Here is a 25,663-nt window from a genome sequence, read left to right on the forward strand (position 1 = left end):
TTAAATGTTGTATGTGGAAAGTATGTGTGCATTGTCTTTGTCTCATATGTGTATGTGTTTGTCTAAAGAGAATTTATGGAACACCTAAGTTCTTGAATATAAGCCATGAATGAAGATACAGACTTCTTTTCGACCTTTGTATATTTTTAACTCAATTTCACGTCTTTTGGCACTGGTGACAAATAACAAACATATAGTTCACTACAGAATTCCAAAGTGCCAATTAATATTTAATCATTACTAGGGAATATTTACCTACTTTCTTTTTTTTTTTAGTATCCAGGGGACTGGCATATCCAGGGGTTAAATAAGTATGAAATTTAGTTTAAGAGAGGAGGATACTTATGCAGACCTCAAAATACAAAATGCTATTGAATGTCAACAAGTATCTACCTACATTTCACTTCTCTCTTGGTCTAGTCTAGAGTCCAAATTTTTGTTTTTCTCTCACCTTTTATGAGTGTAGTCTTTAGTGTTCAGCAATTGAGGTCTCCTTTTCATCTGTTTTCATTTCCAGTTTTCTTCATTCTTCACCCCAAATCCTCATCTTCATTTTTGTTTCCAGCTAAAAATGTGCTCCTTTTGTTGGATGAGTTTCTTGATAAATATATTAATTAGGCAGTGATAGGTGCTGTAACAAATAGACCCCAGGTTGTAAGATGGTTTAAACACATATTCAAGGTACTTTTTTTCTTGTTCACTTATTGATCTGAGCTGAGTATTCCTCACCTGAGGTATGGTCTTCCTCAAAAAAAAGTTCAGAGAAACAGGAGAAACAGGCTACCAAGGGCTTTGTCATCTTCTAAAAAAAATTAAATTAAATTAAAAAGAAGTAGCCTCTTAGATTGCCATTCCAGTCTGCTAGAAGGAGAGGAGAAGAGAACATAGCAAAGTGCTGTGGGACTTTTTAATGGGTCATACCTAAAAATAATCCCTTTGCTCACAATCCTTTGTCATTTAACCATATGGTCACACTTAATTGAAAAGTAGGATGGGGAGTGCAGTCCTCTGTAAGGAGAGGAAGGGAGGAAGAACATTTTCACGAATGTCTTGACACAAGAAATGACAGTAAGTGCTACTTTTAGCCCACTTAATCCTGCCACAAAAGCACCTATATCCCCAAATCTATATTTTCAGAAGAGATAAATGATCATTTAAAATGTCTTTTATTTGTTTCTATATTCAACATATCAATATATATTTTTAACTTAAGTGGTCATATATGCCTATGTATCAATATTAATCACTTAGGATTTACTTAGTAATTCACTTTTCTATCCAATGGTAATCTTTTCAGGCACATTTGTGTGTGAGATTTGTTCAGTCATGTAGGGTATCTTTCAGAGAAAGATACCCTACATGACTGCTGTGTATTGGTTTAAGGTCCTTGATTTTTCTCACACATTAACTTGAGTGAGAGCTAGCATCCATTTCAGTCTGGATCATTCCTGACACCTAACATTAAGAATGTTGCATTATTCCTGGTAAGCGCTAAAATAATATGTATAAATATGTATCAAATGAACAGAAAATACTAAAAGCTGATGAGATTATGTAATTTCTTTTAAGTAATAACTATATTATTAACATCAGTAGACTGGATATTTCCCTTTTAAGGGGAAGATGTTATACCTAGACAAAAAAGCATAACTAGTTTTTGAGGTGATCCTGCTTGTTTTGAAAGTTACCTTGTCTTTGTGGAACCTGTCTTTGATTACCCTTGGTACATAGCTTTTGCAGTCTTATTACATTCTTTCTCGTTTCTGTGTTTATCAGCCTTACACTACTATTTCCTGTAACCCTTTTACATTCTCCAAAAAAAAAAAAAAAAAAGGAATTTTATGTCTCTATCTGAAAATTTACCAGAGAATCTAAGAAAAAACCTGATAGGCATTGTCCATCAACAAACAAATGTAAAGTCTCCTAGTTTAGATGGACAAGAGAAAATATTATTCAACTATACACATAGACGTTTTAAATTTAATGTGAGTAGCCTGAAGACACTTTATACAGTTCTATTCATGGTGGAATTTCTTGTCATAAGAAAGGAGCAATTAATAACAGAAAAGCAATTATTTTCACCAGTTTAAAGAGGAAGATTCTGTGAAACATTTATATATGTTAGTACAGTTACCATATGCAAAACAGCACACACAAAGATACATTTTAATGTAAAGATATTGAAGAGGTGATCTTCATTTTTAAAAAGAAATTCCGAGGTATATTTTATTTAATGCCCATTCTTTATTATCTTCAGTTGCAAAAATAGCATCCTCATGAAACATTTTTATCAGTCTTTTGCAAAGATTACTACTTTTTTCATACTACTAAAAGCTCTAGAATTAGAAAAATTAAAGTTTTCTTTAAAGCTTCATTTTTAATCACTTCCCTGAAAGATAATGAAGACTGCCATTCTAATAGATCATCTGATTAAAGTCAGACATAAAATCATGTGGTACAGTAACTTGGATAACATGGTAACTGTTGTTAGGGCTAAGAAGGCTATGAAAAAACTGGGAAAGTAGCAGAGTTGTATAATTTATATTTAATAGCCAATAGGCATACTAGCCTTAGTATTATAAATCTTCATGGTACTCAAAAATGATTTAAGAAGTTTCCATTCAATTTTTTTGCATATGTAGCTAAATTATTACCACTCAGTTGAATCTAGAAAATACGCACACACATATAATTTTATACACACATGTGCACACACACACACACACATCCATGATGATGAAGGTAAGTCCTTCACTATAGAAATTCCATCATGTGATTTTAATAAACCTACATCAAAACGAAGGTGTAAACAAACTCAAATTTAGAAATAAATAGCATGTTTAGCAGGCATGTACTTAAGGAGGCATCTGTGTGGAGCAGTAAGGAACTTGAGTGTCAAATATTGTTAAGACCCAAAACTTTAACTGCTCATTCATCAGAATTGCTTTGTAAACTTTACAGTCATTTCAAATCTTAAAAAAGGAGTACATTTACATTCTACAAAACAATTTAATTTATCCTGTCTTAAAAGCTTTTTGCCCTATTATAGTATAATGGCATTACTAAAGTTATTATTGGTTCTATTAATGCAGGGACTATTAATATATTAATTAGTACCTGGCTCAGGTCTTTAAGGCATAGTTCAAGAAATTTGCCTAGCATTCAACAGATTGTGAAAATTATAATGTAGCTTTATAAACCTGAGAAATAAAAGCCATTCAGAATGCCTTATTAAGAAAATCATTTTCATCCAGAATTTTATAAACTGCCTTTTCTGTTTGTTTATGCTGACTTCTGTTCTTTAGCTCTTAGATATTTTTGCTTCCTCCAAATTCAGCTCTATAACATGGATTCAGTGCTATACTAGGTGAATTTGTGTATTACAAGATTACTAGAAGTTAATCTCCCCTTACTTCAGTTATATACAATCTGATACAATAAACTTACTCACTGGCATGCAAAACGAATTATGCTCTCATTTATGAGAAAACCATGCTCCAACACACAGTTGCTATTCAGATATATCCATTCATGTCTACATGTTATTAGGTACTAAATTACCTTTAAAATAATTCAGTTGTTTAAAAAGTAGAAGATTTTTATTAAAGGATTTTTAGAGCAAAAGAAGAAATGTAATTTTAGTACAGGCAACCATTTCTAACAAGAATTCGCTGATCTAGAAAATTACTTTAATGCACATATCAATATACAAGCCAGTTGATTAAATTTCAGCAATTTCTTAAAAAATCTATGTATTCCATTTTGGCGTGTAATGAAAATACATGAGAACTTTTCATAGTAAAATAATAATTATGCATTCATTATTTTATCCCAGTAAAATAAAATTACAAGTTTTCATTTAACTAATTAAAAAATAGTAAACATTTTTAACTGGTAAAAGAATCACTGTAGGTTTACTGTAGTCTTCCTATATTGAAAAAATTAAATGCATTGATAGAAAAATACATGTTCAACTTTTTTTATGATAAAAAGACTTGGTAGCCACTTAATATAAGAATTGAAAATAGGGACATTGCAAACTTTAGAATACAATAGAGAGAGAAAGAGAGCCACAGAAAAAGTGAGAACAAATGCTCTTTTATTAAATACCTCTACTTAGATGTTTCAAACTCATGTACACTATTAGACTCAAATCATTTTCATTTTTAATATTTTAAAACTTCATGCCTGTCATAATGTTTGGCATACAGTGGACACTGAATAAATTGGTTTTGAGTGGAAAGTGGAACAGAAAATTATTTAATAAAAAACCTAGTTTGAAATTTACATCGTCATTCCCTAGCTGTTTACTTGTAGACATATTACTTTATTTATATTGCTGATGACAATAATATACACCTGTATATTATTTCTGCTCTTTAATTATAAGGAACTATATTTTGTACATTAGAGAAATACTATTTCAACAAAAATGGTAAATTATTTTTAACAAAATATTTGATTTCTAATATCTTACTTAAAAATTCATTGGTAATTGTTTTTACTTTCCATTCATACTGATTTTATCTCTTTAACCAAAGATTTCCATATTGAAAGGGAAATATGAATCACATATAACTTTAGTTGTATGGTAAGTATTTGAAAAACAGGCTATATCTCTGCTATGCCTAAAAGTTCTGCTAAATAATATGACTTGATTTGATATGGTCTTTGAATCATAATTTAATTCATTCCTGTTTATTTGTTCCTCTGGTATAAATCAGGTTATACATTATTTATTCATGTTTCCTTTTAAACCATCTCAAATTCATTGCTTATTATATTTCCAAAATGTACATAAATATGCATATATTTCATTCTCTTTCATCTACTTATGCAAATTTTTCATTTTGTATTTCAGCATTATCATTTTCATAAATAAATTTTTATGACAGTCTTCTCATGACATTTCAACATATCCAGTTGCATGGAGCATATTTGCTATATTTTAAACTCATGTTTTCATGGTTGGCTCTTCTCTCACCTTTGCCCATTTTCCTGTGCCATTCCTTATATCTTCTTACTGTTTCTCATTTCAATATGACTGATTTAAGGTGAAATTCAATTTACGAAGTGTCTTCCTACAATTTATGTTATTTAGTATGTGTCTAAACTCAGTGTTCACTGAGAATTTTATCTCAAATTATCTAACTTATAGGCAATCCAATTTGTAGAATAGCTTTTTAAATGTCCCAATTCAGAGCAGCAATAGGAGCCAGTCTGGATCACACAGAAATGGCGAACAATCTTTGTGAAGCAAACTTTGAAATCAAAGTGGATAAACTCACCAGTGTTATACCCTATCTCATTTTAATATGCATACTTTGTACTTGCATAGATAGGATTGCATGTTCCTATCATATGTGTAAAGAAAATCAGATACAAGTTTTACATTTGTTAGAATTATTAATCAATGAGAAACTACATTTCCTTATGTTTTCTGTTAGATTTCCTTAACTATTTATCTTAAGAATGAAAGGAATTAGTACAAGGTCAGGTTAACAATGATAGACTGGTAAAGATGTAAAAGACTAAGTAACATCTAATGGACCAATAGCTTTTTACCAATATACTATAAAGAAGAAAGGAAATATTTCATGGGCTTTCACAGCACTTAAGAATGAATAATACTTTCAAAATAAAGACAGATTATTTAAGAGAGATTTGCAATGTTAGGTGAGGTGTAAGTGTTCTTATTTACTCTCATAATACTTCGTATTTTTATTTTAAGTTCTGTTAATGCTCTCATGAGAAAAAAATAACAGTGTGACCGACAATCCAACATGTTCATTGGAAGAGTACTGTGCTGACTGGACACATAACAATAGTGCTACTGACATAAAATATAGCACCTATTTTGTGGTACCTTTCCTGAAGTGGGAGAACACTGGTACTGATTCCTCTCACTCTTCTCAATCTGCCTGGTGTATCCAAGCAAACATTTGGGAAATAATTGTCTATAGAACAGACAGAAATCAACTGAGTCACATTGAAGTTTATACAGCATTAATGCTACTAAGTTGTATGAAAAAGTAAACAATAAAATAACAAAAATCTCTCTCAAGCTCTATACCCTCTTTCAGCTTTTGTGAAATCTCTTTATTGTCAAGTTTTTTAAAAAGTGTTGTTTACACTTAATATCTTCATTTGATCACCTCTCATACGCTTCCTAAAATACTGCATTCTGCTTTCTCTTTGTATTTTTTAAATTAGTCTCTCCATAGCAAAGCCCCTAAGACATATTGGTGGTCAGTCCCCATGGACAAGTGTCTGATCTTTTATAAACTTGATTTTCCTGCAAACATTTGAGGTGTAAAAATCTCTGTAATTCTTAAATTTTTTTCTTGCCTTGGGATGTTATCACTCTCTCTTCTATAATCAACTACTTTAGTATCCTCTTCCAATAGCTGCTATTTTGTTCAAGTTACCCTGTATCTGTGCACATGGGCAGTCTCTCTACATTGACCCTTGGCTTGACCCTGTGACTTGTTTAGGCCAATGGGACAGTAGCAAACTTAAAGTGAGAAGAGACTGGAAAAGTGCTTGCTCTACTCTTGGGACCCAAGAGGCATGAGATCAAGCCCAGTCATCACCTGTCACCCCTGCTGACAGCCAGTCTTCCCCCAGAATTAGAGTCCCCAAAAGCAGATGACTGGCAACTATAGATGCATTAGGGAGCACAGCTTAAATCAGAAGTGCCCGGTGGAGCACTGTAGAAATTGTCACTTCATATGTGAACTACAAAAATGATTGTTTATATAAGCCACAATATTTTGCGGTGATTTGCTAAACGGAAAAAAATAACAGATATACTAACTTTCCCTTTTGTAACTAAATCTTAATTAGTGGCACCACCATCTATTCTGTCATCTATCTGGAGATCCACGGTCTTTCTCAATTTTTTTTTTTCCATTTTGTCCTTCATCTAATAGGTCTTTAAGTTGTGCTGCTAGTTTTAAACCTCAAATTATTTTAATACTGAAATGATTGAATATTTTATGAAGTTACATATTTGTGATTATAAATATATGTTAGAATTATTAAACCCCAATAATTAGAAGTAGAATGTTTTGTTCATTCTGGAATATGGATTTAAATGCCTCTCTCCCTCTTTACATTCTGTATTCCACTGTCTCTTTCATAACACACAGTATTTCTGACTGCCTTATATGATGCAGCTATGAGCCTATTGTTAATTCTTTTATTTTATTTGTTATCTAATAAATTCTGAGCCTCTGAAAGTTCTTTTGTAGTCTTCCTTCTAAAAGATAATATAGAGAATGAAAAGATAGTCTATTTGTTGAGGGGTTTGGGGTTTTTTTCATAATAAAAACCAGAACTTGTGTCTGTGGTTCTTTCACTGAGATGTAAAGTCTCCATCATCTTGATTCCTTGTTTAACCAAAGACTGCACAGCTTGCAAAGAATACTTTGATAGGAAATTAAATCTCTATAGTGTCTCTGTCTCATGGCCGTGTTTGTCAGCTTTCTGGACCAGAATTTCTATTCCCATTCACAAAGCTAAGTAATACTCACAAAATCCTTAAAGGAATTTAAAATTAAGTTTCTGACCATTAGTATACAAGAGGGAAAAACTGTTAGATGTTTGGCATTGGAAACTTATATGAGTGTCTTTTTTAATCACACCTATCATAAGTGCTATGCACAGGAAGCATTTAAAAATACTGCCAACATTTTTTTAGCTACTTACACTTTGCTCAAAATGACATGCCCTTTCTAAAGTAATCATGGAAACAGTTGAAAACAAGGTTTCTGCTGAGCAGCCTCTCAATATATCTTTAGGAGTTGATTGAATGTATGAATATTATAGGACGTTGTTAATGCTGACCTTATTGAAACAACAACCATCAATTAACTAAGTTGTGTGCTTATGCAATTAGCTATTTCTTTTTACTTGCATTTAATGTGCCTTCCTCATAGTAGGTATTCAGTAAACAATGTTAGAATAAATGAAAATTAACCAACATTATTTCTCTATTCAAATTTCTTTCCTAACTTTTTATCCCTTTGTCAGCAGGAAATATATCCTGATGTGTTAAAATAAATTGAGGAAATATCTAGTTTTAGAGTCTAAGAAATACACTCCACCTCTTTTATAAAATGTTCTCTCTCTTTAATGTGCTGGTTAGAGGAGAAAACTTGTGTAGAGGCAATGTAGGATTCTAAAATACAGAATTTGAATATGTGTGATAAAAATCTAAATCATACAAAATTGATGGGCACTCCACGGGGTCAGTGTAATTTACTGTGGGGAGATGGAGGGAGAGATGAGGAACAGCTACATGAATTTAATCAAATTGCGTTCTTCAGAAAGTACATTTAAAATTCAACTGAATAAGAATGATGCCCAATAAAGAGTACTAAACTTAACTCTTTAATTAGTTTTTTCTTGAGAATTTTTATCGAAACTTGGCCTGTTATTGCAATTCTTAATATGACATCAAGTAAACGTAAATTAAGTCTAGTAAACTTCCGCTACAATTAGGTGTTTTTTTTCCATTTATATAAGAAAATATTATTATAAATCAACAATTTTCCTACTTTATATATTCAGATTCTGTTTTTGTTTTTTTTTTTTGGTTTGTATCTTGAAACAACTAGCATATTCAAAAATTAGATTTATATGTTTAGGGTAAATGCTGTTATGTAAGGTTAGAGGGGTTTATAGGGGTTTCGTTAAATGAAATAGCAAATGCACAAAAATAAGCCATTAAAATGGCTTAATCATCAATTCAAAGCACTGATGGACCTCTGTTTATGGATAAGAGTGTACCCTACTTTCTCACCAACCTTCTGCTTCCTATTTGGCATGCATCCAAATTTCTGCTGTGTTAACATTTGCTCCTGGGAGGAGATGAAGGAAAAAAGGTCCATAAGGTTTCCATTGGCCCAGATAGTAGAAACATCTGCTGAATTTACTAGCAGCTTGCTGGCCCAAGTCAGCAGGGAGAGTTGATGCTTATCAACCCTGCCATATGAGTCGATATTTCCTGCGCCCTGGAGCTACACAAGCTTAATCAAGAAAGAATAAGGAAGTGCATTACATGTCAGAATTCCCTTATTAAACAAGCATTATGTTTTTTTTAAGTAACTATCATGGCATTATAAATTATGAGTTTAGTAGTAATGAAATTCAAATTCTAACAAATAGCAGTTTATTGGATCACTTTATCATTAATTAGATCATTTTGAGTAATGATGGATTCCATGCATTTAAACTTTGCTTAGAGAGATTTGACTGTTAAACTGGAAGAGTTGGCTGTTGCTGTTCTCAGTGAGAAAAAGTTTGTTGGAAAAAGCATGTATCACTTTTTCTTTCATAAGGTCATCTGTATAGGTAACTTTAAGATTAGCTGGTCAATGATTCCAATAATGAGAATTGGGATTATAGTTCCAAAAGTGAATTTAGTGAATTGTTATTAAATGTAATTATTAATTTTAACACACATACACATATACTTGCCATTTTGAAAGTAGTTGCTTTTAAAAGTCTACACTTATTCCCATGTTACTGCCAATATCCCAACCCCTTGGAACTTTTTACAATTGCCCTTTGAGTCTGTGTCCTCATGTTTCAAATGCAGTGTCCTATGTTTGAAAATTTTTGATAAATTATTGTAAGTCCATTGATTTATTAAAATTTTTGAAAACATAACACTCAGTAGATATTTAAACTTGAGCAATGAGATGAATCAGCTATTATGAATAATATATATCAGTATAATATATGTCATTTATAAATATAGCATGTTATATATATATATATTTATATTTATATGTATATATATATATATATATATATATATATATATATATATATATATATATATAAAGAGAAAGCTGCATCTCTAAATCTATCCATCTGTCTATTATAGAACGCATCTTTGGTTTCATATCTATCAAAGCATGTAAGACTAGGATTTAGAAATGAAAATCTGTTGCATAAATCGTATATAGAACTCATGAAATATGTCATAATCTATTTAGCTCTAATCTGATATGGAAAGGACATAAGACAACGAGGAATAGTTTTGAGCATGAATAATGTGACTGCTCTTATTGGAACAGCCTTTATTTCCACAGATAGGCTATGCATAAATGTTGTTTTTTGTTAATCTGATGTTATGGTTGCAATGCCCACTTTGGTAGAACAGCAGCATAATTCTTGGTTTCATATATTATGATAATGCCCATGAGATTCAAGAAGCTTTATCCAACATCAAGTTTACCCGAAAGTCACAAGATAGGTGAAACAGTGACGCAAGAACTACCAGAAGCTTTGTGACTCCCTGAAATGCTTCTGAATGTGCACAGTCACTCCTTACCCAAGACTAGACTGAGTTGGTATCCGCTCCCTCATCTCAGAGAAGCCTCCAGCTCCGGAATCCGTTCAGCTTTTATGCCCTGTTAGTCACACAGCCTTCTCAGGATTATGTCATCAGTTCGCATTCTCTGATACAAGGTCATCTAATCAATACAGATAATTCATTATTCAGTAAATAATCTTGACAGTAAAATGCAGGTGCTTAGTCCAGTACATAGTAACTCATTTATTTTAGATCCAGTTTACACCCATGAATTCCTTGAACAGAAAAGATGATTCAACCGAGAATCAACTCTTTAGGATTTCCTGAGACTAGAGAAGAGACCACGAACCATGTGTAAACCCTTTCTTTCCAACACTGTAGTGAAGAGACCATTGGTTTTGCTATGGATATTTTTTTCCAGTTATCATTTTGCAACCATCTCTCCAGAACATTGTTCAAACTTAAAGGAGTTAGATGAGATACTTTAAAATTCCTTCTCAATTTATTTTATCAAAGTTTAATTTTAATAATTTCCACTAAACACAGTTCAATGTATTATAGTTTTCAAATTAACAGATTAAAAATGTAGTAACCACAACCCAAAAGGATATGAGAAGATGGTATTAATTCCTTCTCTGCTTAATCAAAAATATAATTATTTGAGCTGAGTTATCTGTACAAATCTATACAAAGTATCAAGTTTCATTTTAATGTTTTTCCGCAGCAGTTTCCACTTGCTCTCATAGGGCAATGTTCCCCTAGATATAATGTGGCACTTACAAAGGACTTGAACATCAAAGCATGTAAACATGGACAAGATGGGTGAAATCAACATTAATGAAATCTTTGTGCATTCAGAAATGATCAAACAGTGAAAAACTCACCCTATTAACCACTGTTATTACATTTTACTTTCAAAAGGGAACTTGTTCCTTAGGGAATATTCCAAGTTGATTCATAAGTTACTGCATATTGATCAACACTTAAATAATTAAGGTGACATCATTTTGAACACAGTGTTCATGTGTTCAAAAATATGTATCCACTATGTCCCAGGGAATATCTTATGCTCGTTAGAGAATGAAAAGTGATATGTTTCTACCTCTGCTATCAAGGACTTTCAACATGTCTCAGGTTTATATAGCAATGGTTACCTTGGGCATAAAATTTCAGTTATTGGAAAAGAAAACACTTACTTCTGTATTAGTCAGATGAATTATTTTATAAAGTTTATAAAATGCAGTCTTATACAGGAGAAAAACTCAAATGTTTTGTTACCTCACTTTTGTTGCCTTTCAGGAACTCATTATTTATTTGATAGCATAGTATTGCTATCCACTCAGGGAAATATATCAATGAAACAAAGAAAACTGTTTTAAACATAATATTTACATCCACAGATAGTTTACCAGCAATACTTTCCTTTCTCCCAGATAACTATTGCAGTTTTAAAAACAAAATGAAAGTCTTCCATTATTAATTAAAGAAACTTCTCAAGGCAGTGACATTTTAGTGTGGAAGTAAGGAATAAACTGTCTATCAAAGAGTAGGGGTTATATGGAAATATGGGTAACAATCTTATTTTAGCATAAGCTCAAGTCAGTAAAATATGGGTTTTCATTTACTAGAAGGTTATTTACAGTGTAGAATAAAAAATACCAAGAGGTTGGTTACCTTTACAATAAATCCCCATGATTTCATGGATTCTTTGATATTTTCTCAGTAAGATTCTTGATTGTAAACACAACTTTTACAGGGATTCATCTCTGAGATTAAAAATCCTTGAATTAAGGATAATGATTAAGTAGCAGAAAAATTGTATCTTCTGAGAATGTATATTGAGTCATGGCACTTCCTTCAGTGGCTTCCTTCAATACGATTGCATGTAGAATAGATGTCAGCTCCTTATTATGATATAAAAAACCCTGCATGATTTGCCTTAACCTTCTTTTCTACCTCATCTTGGGTTATCTCACCGGTTTCTCCTCATGCTCCAAACTCATTGTTTTTGTGTTTGTTTGTTTGTTTGTTTCATTTTTCAGCTCCTTCAATAGCCAACCTTTTTCCTGCCTCTGGCTCAGGACCTTTACATCAGTTAATTTACTTTTTGAAATACTGGTTCCCTCTCAAACATTCTTATCCTCTATCACTTTTTAAATGCCTGATTTTTTTCTCCCTATTTGATTTTCAGCTGAAATAGCAACACATTTTTCCCTTTATGTGTTTGTGTTTTCTTGTTTTCCTGCCTATCTTTAGGCTGTATGCTCTAAAGATAGAACTTTACATCATTTCTACCTTGTTCACAGTTGTATCCCCAGCAGCTACCATGTGAAGCACATTCTAGGCACAAAACATATATTTGTTGAATAACTTATTGTCATGGAAGTATCTTTCATAGGCAAAATTCATTACAAATGGAAAGATAGGTTTCAGAAAGCATTAATATTGTATATGTTTATAATGTTAGTGAATGATGTTTGAGTAAATTTGAAGATCTCACTGTCTTTATTAGGCAATTCGTGAATGGGGCAGTATCCCATCTATCAATAAGAATGACACTCTAAGGGGGTAGTACAAACTAGAAAGTTTTTATAGGAAGAAGGGTGGGGCAAGAAAGCTATTAGCAAAACTAATGAAAGGATTATTCTTAGGCTAGGCCATCTTCTTTTGGAGACAAGGGGAACTGCATGATTTTTAACCTGCAGATCACCTCTTCTTTTGGGGAGTGGCAGGATGGAGAGGCCAACGTGACAGATTACCTCATTGGTGCTGACTGGAAAATTTCAAACTGGTTGATTAAGGCTACGTTTCTGAAGGTCAAAACTGCACTTAGGTTAGGTATTAAATCTAGGTTTGGTATCCTGGGCTTCAGCACAAGTGATGACATTTTGGGCCTGTGTTTTTTTCTGTTTAACTATATTTATAGTTCATATGCCTAACGTGAACTGATTATACATGATTAAGTGACATGTGTTTGATATCACATTTTTTCTTACCTGTATCTTACATCAATGTCATCTCAAAATTCCTTATTACATCCCATAATCCGAAGAGTTATAATCCAAACAGACATCTGTGTCACTCTTTTATATGAATATCTCTATTCAGTACACCAATGCAATTATTTAAATTTTCTGCAGAGAATAATACATGAAAAGAATATTAATATATAGGCAACTTGAAATGGTCAATATAAATTTATGCATGCATTGTATGCATAGATGTGTTACAATCCAAAAGAAAGATGTTACCAAAATACATCTACTGCATATAAGTCAAATCATTAACTAGCAACAATATATTAAGCAACAATTAAGAGTTGGTATAATTTTTTTTTAATTTGAATTAAGGAAAACTAGCATGAAAATCAGATTGAAGTCTTAATATTTTCTGAATTTATAACTTTTCTCACTATCTTTACCTTATTTTGCTAGTTATATTTGTATATTTGAAACAGTTGTATATTTGAAATTAAGATTTAATGATACTTTATTTTCTAACCTTTTATTCCATTTAACTTGTTCCTAGAAATGTTACTAGGAATTTTAATTTTCCTTGAGATTATAAAATATTTTAAGATGTACTATAATTCAATATTTTTGCTTTTAAAAATATATCAACCTTCTAAGACCTACTAAATAAAACAAGAATAGATGCATTAATTTCCCTCTTTTTAGTATCAGATTGAAATTTTTCCCAGGGATTTCAATTTTAAACAGTTATGTCCCACTCAGTCCATTTTTTTTTTTTTGTCTCCAGAAGATTGATTATTGTATGCTCAGCACTATATTCCTCACCCTGTCTTCAGAAGAGTCCTGCCATCTGTGTGTTCCTTTCCAGAATATTTCCTCCAGGTTGACATCTCCATTTAGAATTTAGTTACATGATTGAGCTTCACTGTGAACCAGACTGTGATTGTGGTGATAAATTTCTTTTCTCTGGAAGGCTGCCTCTCAAATGTTTATCAGTTAGCAAGTAAAGCTAGTCAGTTCTAGGTCTTGCTCATTCACCCAGAAAACAATATTCTGGAAAGATAAAATGACTTAATGCACACATGATAATTACCATGTAAGCCTGTTTCGACGTTATAGAAATAATTTAAAACACTATTATTCGTTTACATTGCCTTGCAAGACATAGAGTTTCCTTTTCATTTTAAAATTATTTCCTTTGCTTTTTATTCTTCCACATCACAAACTTGAAGATCTTATTTGTATAGGAAGAAAAGAATCCTTGTGAATATAAACATGAACAATTCATCGAATTCACTTTTTCCTTGAAAAATTGTATGTGCTCATTTAAGAAATTATTGTTTGAATTTTTGAGAAAAAAACATGTTAGGGAATGAATTAAATATAGATAAATTAATGAAAACAAAATATATTTTAATTTTTTAAAACAAAAATCTATTTTGGCTGTAAAGCTAGGTAGGTTTATATTTAATCTAGTTCACTAGGTCCATGGTATATAAACAACTTTTGTTTATTATGCATTTTGGCGGGGTAATAAGCAGAAAAACAAGCTAAGAATATAAAGAACTGAATTTGTACAGATACAGGTTAAAAAAATATTGGGAATATTTTCTTAATCAGATAATGTTTTAAAACATGATAAAGCAATATAACCACTAAGAAAGAACATAAAGCATCCATAAAACAATGTTTCCCAGGATTTTATAAATATTCTCTGCAGCTTAGAATTTTGTAATGTAGAGAAAACACATTTTGTGATATGCCTTAGCAATATAAAATTAATGGAAGAAATTGGAGAAACCTACTTTATGTAGAAAGAATGTGATGGGAATATTTATAATACAAAAGGCTGAGGTATACAATCATACAAAAACATTTTTGAAATGCAAAGGAAGGCACATATGAAATGTTACATTTCACCTGTATTGCAAATTTCTGTAGAGCCAACCCTGATCCTGATAATCAAGAAATAAATCTAATCATAAATACTATCATACACACAGCAAATGGTGATTAGTCTTGATATAATATTATGTAGTTAACTGGATCACCTACTTACAGTTACTGTGTAGGTCAGTTGGGAATAATCCAGTGGTTATCTCATAAATTCCCTAGTCTGCTATGTGTGTCCAGGAAAATGTTATCATATTCTGGAAAAGAGAAAGAGAGGTGAAATTTCTACAGGAGAATTATGATTCTTTGGTCAGGAGCTGTAGGAGCCACTGTAAATCTGAAAGAGCCTTTTGTCATATACCAGAAGCCAACAAAGGACTAGGACTAGCCTTTGGGTACCCAAGAGTTTCTGCTCCAGGAGTTGGGAGCAGAATGGGTCACTCACAATGGCCATAGTGAACACAGGATCTAGTCTACAGGATTGTAACTGCTGAAGCTTCCAATTTGGCATTGTTACACTTCGGTATCAGGATGAAAAAGCCCTTCCAACCTTTCCTGGCCTTGCAAGACCCCCAGCCCGCCAGCTTTGTTTCTTCCCTGCATTGGTCTGGCAGTTGCAATGGAACACAGGTCTCCAAAGTACTTCCTGTCTCTATGGAAACTGGCAAGCAGCACCAAACTGATGGCCATGTTCTATAGTGGCTGGGCAGAGGGCTGGCACAGAAGGTGGATAGCAGGTGTTATACTCTATAAGGCGAGCTGAATCTGAGAGGATGGAGTAGAATCAAAGAAAAATAAATTGTATGTTGTAGCCTAGGGAAACAGAATACTTAAAGTTTTTCAGACAAACCTAAAAGTTGGAATAAAAGGAAAAAAGAACTAGAGAATTTTAAGTGTTTGAAAGAACAGAGAGGCATTCCAAAAGTGGAAATATTTTGCACTTAGTTATCAGTCTTAATGTTTCCTCTAATTTCCCTTCTCACATGATAGAGCATGCATCGTAGTTCTCTTGAGAATTATAAGCCTCCTTTATTGACATTTGTGCTTTTCAAACCAATAGGCTTTAGTATGCAATGTGTGTTTCAGTCCATACAACTACTGAGCCACAACTTTCACATTAGAAGGTTATTTGTTTAGAATGCCTTCAGTAATTTAGTGGAAGTAATAGCATGCTGTGTGAGCATTTAGATATATTTTTAGACTTTAATTTAAGCAACAAGAATGATCTTGAACTTTCTAAAATGCAGGTTCTTTGTGTAAATGCCCCGAACCAGATGAGAGAGAGAGAGAGAGAGAGAGAAGCACAAAGCTGAGAATAGTAGAAAGGAAGACCCTAAATAATAGTAGACTATCTGTTGAATTAAATAATTTTGTAGACTAGTTGACAGTTTTTGCTATGTATAAATATATTCCAAAAGGAAGGCTCAAAATATGTGGCATTTTTTATGTCATGAGGAGTTTACACTTTTTTATTGAAAAACTGCATCTTAAATTCTCTTCACATCTTGTTCTTACTTGTTTCCATTCATTGTTTTTTTTTTTTTTTTTTTTTTTCGGTACGCGGGCCTCTCACTGTTGTGGCCTCTCCCGCTGCGGAGCACAGCCTCCGGACGCGCAGGCTCAGCGGCCACGGCTCACGGGCCCAGCCGCTCCGCGGCATGTGGGATCCTCCCAGACCGGGGCACAAACCCATGTCCCCTGCATCGGCAGGCGGACTCCCAACCACTGCGCCACCAGGGAAGCCCCCATTCATTGTTTTTAAATATGGTTCTTCCTTTGAGAAAGTTTTGCTCATTTTCAGGAAGGAAAAATAATAAGGTCCTCAGTTCCTGTCAAGTAACCCACAAAATTTGATCATTTACCCTGAAAAATCACTAACTGTTAACTCCCTCTCAGATGTGCAGAGCCTCAACCTCTACCTGTCTGTCTAGATATATCTCAGGTGGTTATTGCTCTTAGTAAGTAAGCACTCATGCACAGTGTGCACTGATCCACTGTTGTGGCCCACATTTAATCTTTAGCACAGGAAAAGAGATGGAGAAAGCCGTTGCTTTCACTCATCATCTGTTCAGGAGATAGCAAGGCTTGAATAAAACCATTTATGGCAGCAGAGCCATGCTTTGGGATCAGTGTTCAAGCATGCATCTTCACCTGTCTGCTCTCTTTCAACAATATTGCTGGCTTCAAATATCTCTCTTCACTGTTATGCTTATTGCTCCTCTATGCTAATGGCACATCACGGCCTGCCACCAAGGTTGAGGTGGTCATAATCTTAGAATTTGTCTCTTTGTGTTCTGTGTAACAGTGTGCTAGGTTCTTGGTGGTCAGACAGGAAGGCATGCAAGAAACATGTGAGGGAAAGACAACTCTTAACTAACTGAGGTCAACAGGAGTCAAGTTTCAGTTCACTTGATTTTGAACTTGGTAACTGCTAATCTAGACAAAGCAAAGTTTGAACCAATCTTTTCTTAAGTGTATGACAAGTGGAAACATTGAAGAAATAATGGCAACTATATAAAGACAGGGTCAGGAGAGCTGTCTTTTCAAAATATTGACCAATCATTCTTCATTAAAGTGTCTTTCACAGCAGTAAATTAGCAAATTATTTACATATAATTACTGAAAGTGACCTAAATGGTTTTCAACCAATGATGCTAGTTAGAGAGGAGTAAACTCAGCAGCCTAAGAAAAACTAGCAGTTCAATTGGGGGAGGGATAAATTAGGAGTTTGGGATTAACATATACACTACTATATATAAAATAGATAACAGAGACTTACTACATAGTGCAGGGAACTCTACTCATTTCTCTGTAATAACCTATATGGGAAAAGAATCTGAAAAAGAATAGATGTATGTATATGTATAACTAAATCACTTCACTGTATACCTGAAATTAACACAATATTGTAAATCAACTATACTCCTATATAAAATAAAAATTAAAGAAAAATTAAAAACCTAGCAGTTCAAGATTACTGTCCAGGAGCAGAGAAAAAGGGAGCTCATTTTATTGGGAGAATGGTGGGGGGGGAGGGGAAAAAGACTGTTGGAAAGTGATATGAGGGAAAAGGAAAAAAAACAAGAGACTCACAGTATGAAGAAAAAGAACTTCAAAAGCAGAAGTATACTGCATTGGAGGGAGTTTATTGGTTTTTCAGAAAAAAACAATAACATCAACAACAAAACAACTGTATGCTAAAAATGTATGTAACAGCCCCCTCAAAAAGCATTGAGAGTGGCCTTTTCAGTGGTGTTCTGTAAACGTTTAACCACTGGCTCTGTAGGAAAATATTGACTTGCATTGTAAGCCAATTACCATGGTGAAAATACTCCGAGTGTGGTCAGTTTCAAGCTACCAAGTTATGTTATCACCGAGCATAAAGGGAGAACACCTGCAGTCAGTTGACTCTCTCAGCAGTTGAGCTGGTGTCAGTTGGCTCTAGCATATCACTGCTTTTACTTGAATTTCAAATATTCCTTCACTTATTTAAAAATAGATATAAGTGGTCTAAATGCATCTTAGAAATGTTTGACTCCAAACTATATGTTTCTTTTATAGCAGCCACTGAGTCAGAATTAAGCTCACTTTATTTTCAAAGTGACTCTATGGTTACACATGTGAGGTTTGAAGACTGAGGGCAAAAGTTGAATACCTGGCTGCCACACTTTCTAGCCATGTGACTCTGGGCACATCATTGAATGTTTCTTTGCATCAGTTCCCTGTCTTCAAGATTGAGATGATGACAAGGTTGGCATGAAGATTAAATCATTGATAATGGAAATGCACTTCGAATAGTGCCTAGCATATTGTGAATACTCAGTGAAGATATGCTGTATTTTTCATATATTTACTGCTGGCTTAGTGATGGTTGAGGGAGGAGGTAACACAGAAGAGCACTATTAAAATGGATGTTGATGCAAGGGAAATTGGACCAGGAACGGAAGATAAAATGTTTTCCATCTCAGAGGTATATCTACCTAAGAGGGCTTCGGTGTTATATTATATTTGATATATAGTATATATTATTATACTTAATATTCAAAACAAGTTAGTGTTTTCTATGGTTTTTTCCCCTTGTGGAGCATAAATTTATCACAGTCTGTCTTTTTGTGTCCCATTTTGGGAGCTGACAATGGTATTTGATATGTCTGTTCTAGATCACCATCTGTTATATCTTATGTACAGCCCTTAAGATTTTTAAGCAAAACTTTACAAAAAATGTTTTAAGACAGGATACTGATAAGGCTTTTATTATTTAATTTTCCATATTTTTTTCTCATTGAGGAACTAGTCTCTCCTTCTGCTCCTCCGTTTTGACCATGAACAAATGCAGCAGACTTGAGTTACTTTAATCATTCTATTGTCACAAATTCCCCTACAAATGCCAGCAATTGCTCCAAGGGATGCTTTCATTTTATACAGTGAGTGCCTAGTGCTCTAATCACAGTACAGAATGTTAAGCTATGTAGCTGATTCTAAGGTAAGTAAGATGCCCTAGTTACCTGACCCTTAATTAGTTTAGAAACAAGTAAGGGGGATTGATATTTATGCAAAAAATAAAAAGAAATAAATACAAGGAAAGGAGGAGGAAAATGATGGCCATAGGTTGCCTGGAAAAATAGCCAGCTTCTACAATTCCAAATTGGAAGTTCTGTTTCCTTTAAGTCTCATCATAAACTTGTTTGAAAACAAATGACTCCTCTGAAACCAGGGATGGAGGTGAGCTTAGCCAGAGGAAGGATCTTTTTAAAATTGCAACAAAAAGAATAAAATACCTAAGAATAAACCTACCTAAGGAGACAAAAGACCTGTATGCAGAAAACTATAAGACACTGATGAAAGAAACTAAAAATGATACAAACAGATGGAGAGGTATACCACGTTCTTGGATTGGAAGAATCAACATTGTGAAAATGACCATACTACCCAAAGCAACCTACAGATTCAATGCAATCCCTATCAAGTTACCAATGGCATTTTTCACAGAACAAAAACAAAAAATTTCACAATTTATATGGAAACACAAAAGACCCCGAATAGCCAAAGCAATCTTGAGAAAGAAAAATGGACCTGGAGGAATCAGGCTTCCAGACTTCAGAGTATACTACAAAGCTACAGTAATCAAGACAGTATGGTACTGGCAGAAAAACAGAAATATAGATCAATGGAACAGGATAGAAAGCCCAGAGATAAACCCACGCACATATGGTCACCTTATTTTTGATAAAGGAGGCAAGAATATACAATGGAGAAAAGACAGCCTCTTCAATAAGTGCTGCTGGGAAAACTGGACAGCTACATGTAAAAGAATGAAATTAGAACACTCCCTAAAACCATAAAAATAATTAACTCAAAATGGATTAAAGACCAAAATTTAAGGCCAGACACTAGAAAACTCTTAGAGGAAAACATAGGCAGAAGACTCTATGAGAAACAACACAGCAAGATCCTTTTTGACCTACCTCCTAGAGAAATGAATAAAAACAAAAATAAACAAATGGGACCTAATGAAACTTAAAAGCTTTTACACAGCAAAGGAAACCATAAACAAGATGAAAAGACAACCCTCAGAATGGGAGAAAATATTTGCCAATGAAGCAACTGACAAAGGATTAATCTCTAAAATTTATAAGCAGCTCATGCAGCTCAATATCAAAAAAAAAAAAAACAAGCAACCCAATCCAAAAATGGGCAGAAGACCTAAATAGACATTTCTCCAAAGAAGATATACAGATTGCCAACAAACACATGAAAGGGTGCTCAACATCACTAATCATTAGAGAAATGCAGATCAGAACTACAATGAGGTATCACCTCACACCAGTCAGAATGGCCATCATAAAAAAATCTACAAACGGTAAATGCTGGAGAGGGTGTGGAGAAAAGGGAACCCTCTTGCACTGTTGGTGGCAATGTAAATTGAGATAGCCACTATGGAGAACAGTATGGAGGTTCCTTAAAAACCTAAAAATAGAACTACCATATGACCCAGCAATCCCACTACTGGGCATATACCCTGAAAAAACCATCATTCAAAAAGAGTCATGTACCACAATGTTCATTGCAGCTCTATTTACAATTACAATAGCCACGACATGGAAGCAACCTAAGTGTCCATCAACAGATGAATGGATAAAGAAGATATGGCACATATATACCATGGAATATTACTCAGCCATAAAAAGAAATGAAATTGAGTTATAGTGAGGTGGACCTAGAGTCTGTCATACAGAATGAAGTAAGTCAGCAAGAGAAAAACAAATACCATATGCTAACACATATATATGGAATCTAAAAAAAAAAAAAAAAGGTTTTGAAAAACCTAGGGGCAGAGCAGGTATAAAGACATAGACATAGAGAATGGACTTGAGGACACGGGGACAGAGAAGTTTAAGCTGGGAAGAAGTGAAAGAGTGTCATGGACATATATATGCTACCAAATGTAAAATAGCTAGTGGGAGGCAGCCACATCGCACAGTGAGATCAGCTCAGTGTTTCGTGACCACCTAGAGGGGTGGGATAGGAAGAGTGGGAGGGAGACACAAGAGGGAGGAGATATGGGGATATATGTATATGTACAGCTGATTCACTTTGTTATAAAGCATAAAACACATCATTGTAAAGCAATTCCAATAAAGATGTTAAAAAACTAAAAAAACAATGAAAAAAATTAAGACTAAGAAACTAAACTAAAATAAAATAAAATAAACCTCAATGTTATGATCAATGAATTTTAGAAATTCTTGTTGATGGTAAACAAGATGAGTACTATACCACACCTAGACTGCCTTCTCCCTTGCCATCCTACTCTATCCTAGTTTCTGATTGGTTTGTGGTAACTCCTTAGCAAGTTTCTCTTCCTCTGTGCATCTTTCAGATGTTGATTCATACAAGGCAAGGCATGTAGTAGGGCCCCCAAAATACTTTTTTGATGAATACATTGAGGATGAATCCTTAACTTTTTAACATACTAATTTTTCTAATTGGAAAACTTAGTAATGTCTTTAAAAAGACTCTCTGAGATTGAATTAAATGACAACCTGTCAACTTTGAGCCAGGAGGAGTTAAAAGAGAAAAGTAGAAGCTAACTTGATGCTGTCTCCAGGTTAAAACCAGAAGTAAAAGTCAGTTCAAAGCTTTGAGAAGAAGTTTGACTGCCTACAACACTGGCTTTTGAATTGATTTTGGAAACCACATATACTAAGGGTATTCAGGATTAGTAAATTCTCCATATGAGTTTGCTCTTTATTGGGAAAAACTAAATTATTTGACTGCAGGGATTTTAGGCTGCAAGGTCCCAGGGAACTGAAGTCAGAATCCATGTGGGGAGAAGATGGAGGGAAGCTGTCCTAATCACCTACCTGGAAGGACAAAGTTTAGGTGTGCTAGTGTCTGCAGAGTCCCTGGAATGTAGAACACCATAACAAATATTAGTTTCTTCTATAGGCCAATAAGGAAAGACAGAAATAATTATCAAATGTAAGTTCTAAATAGGATAAGATATTTAAGGACAGTTAACATTGATATCTTCCCTTATTTGATTTTAATGTTATAATTGAAATTTTGAGGACATAGTTCAGCTAGGTATGAATTCAAAGTTTCATATTTAAAACAGTACTTTTTTTTTTTTCCTTTCATTGTTGTCTAATTCACATTTAAACAAGTAGTGATATGACCCAGTAGCCTTTGTGGAAAAATAAGAATAAAATGTTGAAATTTCAGAACAAACTCCACTGGTTCATTGACTCTGTTTCACCATGGAAAAATCACTTAACCACCCAGTGTCAGTTTACCCATCTGTGAAATGAGAAAGATAATATTTTCATATGGGGAAGTTTTGAAAATTATTTTGCAAATGTAGTGGATGAAATTGTTGCAAGCATCACTGCTCTTTTTCCACTTTAAAGAAGCAGACAGTATTGTTTATGTACCCGTTGATAGTCAAATTGTCATCTGGGATGAACTATGTGTATTTATTAGCAGTTATGTGCTTTTTATTACTTAAAGGATCCCCTCCTCCCCTAGATTTCTCAGTTTATGCATTATGTCAATAACTGGGCACCTAAGCAAAGTATCTTAAAAACATTCTGAGCTTCATATTTATGAGCTGCTAATTTGATATCTTTGGTAATTACTCCTTCTTTCAGTTTTAGCTCATGTTTTCTCTGATGTGGTTTTTCACCTCACCTCACTCCACAAGATTGATAGCTCTCCATGTTTGCCTGCTAGAGGTCACCTCTGAGCTGAAGGCAAAACACATCCCATTCTGGCTCCCTTGACTTTGAAGTCAACTATCAAAGAGTTTATTCCAGACATTGCCTAACCTCAATTTAAAAACTCCACCCTAAAGATTACAGGGAGATATCCTGGGGAGTTGCCATAGTGACTCTAAGAGGTTGGCACTGAGGAGACAAAGCTACTGATAGCAGATTTTTATACTTGATAGGCTTAATTATATAACGTGGTCATGAACCTCTGTGCTTGTGTCATTTAGGTCTGGAAAGAAATTTTCCCCTTCAGGCTCTTCTCTCTCTTATGGTGCCAATCAACAGGCTTCTTGGTAATAAGATTCTTTATGCCAATAGCTCCAGCATAACCTCAGGTGGTGCTTGTAGTAATGACAGAATCATTACAAAACTAAAGAAGAAAAGGAAAATATATTTCATGGGTGTGATTAAGTTATCATAATGTTCTTGCATATGTACATTATCCTTGACTTAATAAACTACCTTGCTCCCATAATAGTATTTTAACCTGGCTTTAGAAAGTCATTTTTTTACCCATGTTGATAATTGTTACCAAACTTTGCAGAGTTCATCTCCAGATCATCTTGCTGCAGTGAAATTTACATATTATGTTTCTGTGTGCAAGAATTTTGTTTTAACTATTAGAAGTGCTTTTACTAAGTAATATTATTACATGAATTACTTTAATAAATTGGTATAACACTTAGGAAGATAGAATTGATTACATTCTAATGATATCCAAATTGACAATGGTCATTTATAGATACGTTTTTCCTTGATTATAAAAGAAATATATATTCATTGGAAAAAACATAAGGAAATTACAGAAAGGAACAAAAAAGAATATTGTCTCTATCTCCTGGGCTAGAGTAATCACTTTAAGATTTTGATGGATATTCTATAAGATGAACACTTTTTGAAGAATACTTACATTGTTTTCTCCAGCACATTTTGTATTTCTAAAAACAGCTACGTCTACAAGAAACCCTGGTGAAATAGGATTCTTTTTTTAATTTCTTCTATCAGAAATTGAATCTAAAGTTCTAGTATCCATATTTTATAGGCTTTATTCAGGATTATAAAAGCTACAAGGAAACTATTTTACCTGTTTCTTCTGCTGCTTTTAAAGAGTTCAATTCATCCAAAATTATTATCTTCAAAGATAACCAGGTCTAGCACCATATAATTAATGCAAGGCCAAGGGAAATTAATGATAATCATGTTACTATTTAAATATAAATCTTCATGTGTGCCTAGGAGAAGAAGGTTTTCTGGAGCATGTGAGGGAATATAAAGGAATCCTAATGGTATGTCAAATTGTTGTCTTCTGATTAAGGGTTTTCAATTATTTTTTGCCTTTTTGTAATATATAGTTTTGCTGTTGTTTGGTTGTTTTAAATTTTACTTGGAATGAGGAGTTAAGTCCATATAGCTCTTGGGAAGTTAATCATTTTAGAACTTTCTTTTAATCAACCTTTTCTTTAATCCCCTTTTAGGCAGCCAAGGACAGTTTCCACTCACACAGAACGTAACAGTTGTTGAAGGCGGAACTGCAATTTTGACCTGCAGGGTTGATCAAAATGATAACACCTCCCTCCAGTGGTCAAATCCAGCTCAACAGACTCTGTACTTTGATGACAAGAAAGGTGAATACATTTTCTTTTAAATGTTTTAATCATATTCTAAAATACCCTAATTATAATGAATTTATTTTTCTGAGATGATTCAAATTATTCCTTTTGATTACCAAACTGCTGCTGCTTGTATTTAAACATGTTAAATATTAAATACTTTAGTTTGCAAGTCATAAACACTAAAGATAACCTGTGTCAACTTTTTAATAAAATAAACAGTTCTAATTCTGTTTCAAAAATAGTTTTATGCCTTCTCTTAACAATTATCTTCTCTCAAGATACCACATGATTTTGTTTTCTTGTAGATGCCTTTCGTATAGATTGAATATTTTTTCCCTCACTCCTGGCAATAGGATATGTTATTTTTATTACTCTTAGTTAAAATATTTAGAAGACACTTTATGATTTTGGAAAGTTCTGTGCTTTCTCATGAATTCAGTTTGAAAGTAAGAATTACAGAAATGATTCCAATAAAAAGTTTGTTACTCCATGTTTCCAAAATAAACTGAAATTAAGTAAGAAGCTGTATTTACAAGTTGAGTTGGACTTCAGTGATTAACTGGGCTTTCTAATTGGATGATAGATTTT

At 33.5% G+C, this 25,663-nt stretch overlaps 1 protein-coding gene across 7 annotated transcripts in view; it reads left to right on the forward strand.

Annotated features, from left to right (window-relative positions):
• Positions 1 to 25,663, forward strand: part of CADM2 (cell adhesion molecule 2) — a gene marked incomplete at both ends in the record, with an annotated part of 1,085,551 nt that overhangs the window by 806,631 nt on the left and 253,257 nt on the right. For 6 of the 7 annotated variants that reach the window (XM_081235460.1, XM_081235462.1, XM_081235464.1 and 3 more), the window contains one exon: positions 24,938 to 25,087. The exons of the other annotated variant lie outside the window; for it this stretch is intronic. In XM_081235460.1, coding sequence (XP_081091586.1) covers positions 24,938 to 25,087 — 150 coding nt within the window. The remainder of the gene's footprint in view (positions 1 to 24,937; positions 25,088 to 25,663) is intronic. 7 annotated transcript variants of the gene reach the window in all.

Source organism: Mesoplodon bidens (assembly GCF_964165515.1).
Source record: "Mesoplodon bidens genome assembly, chromosome: 5".
Classification (NCBI taxonomy): Eukaryota; Metazoa; Chordata; class Mammalia; order Artiodactyla; family Ziphiidae; genus Mesoplodon; species Mesoplodon bidens.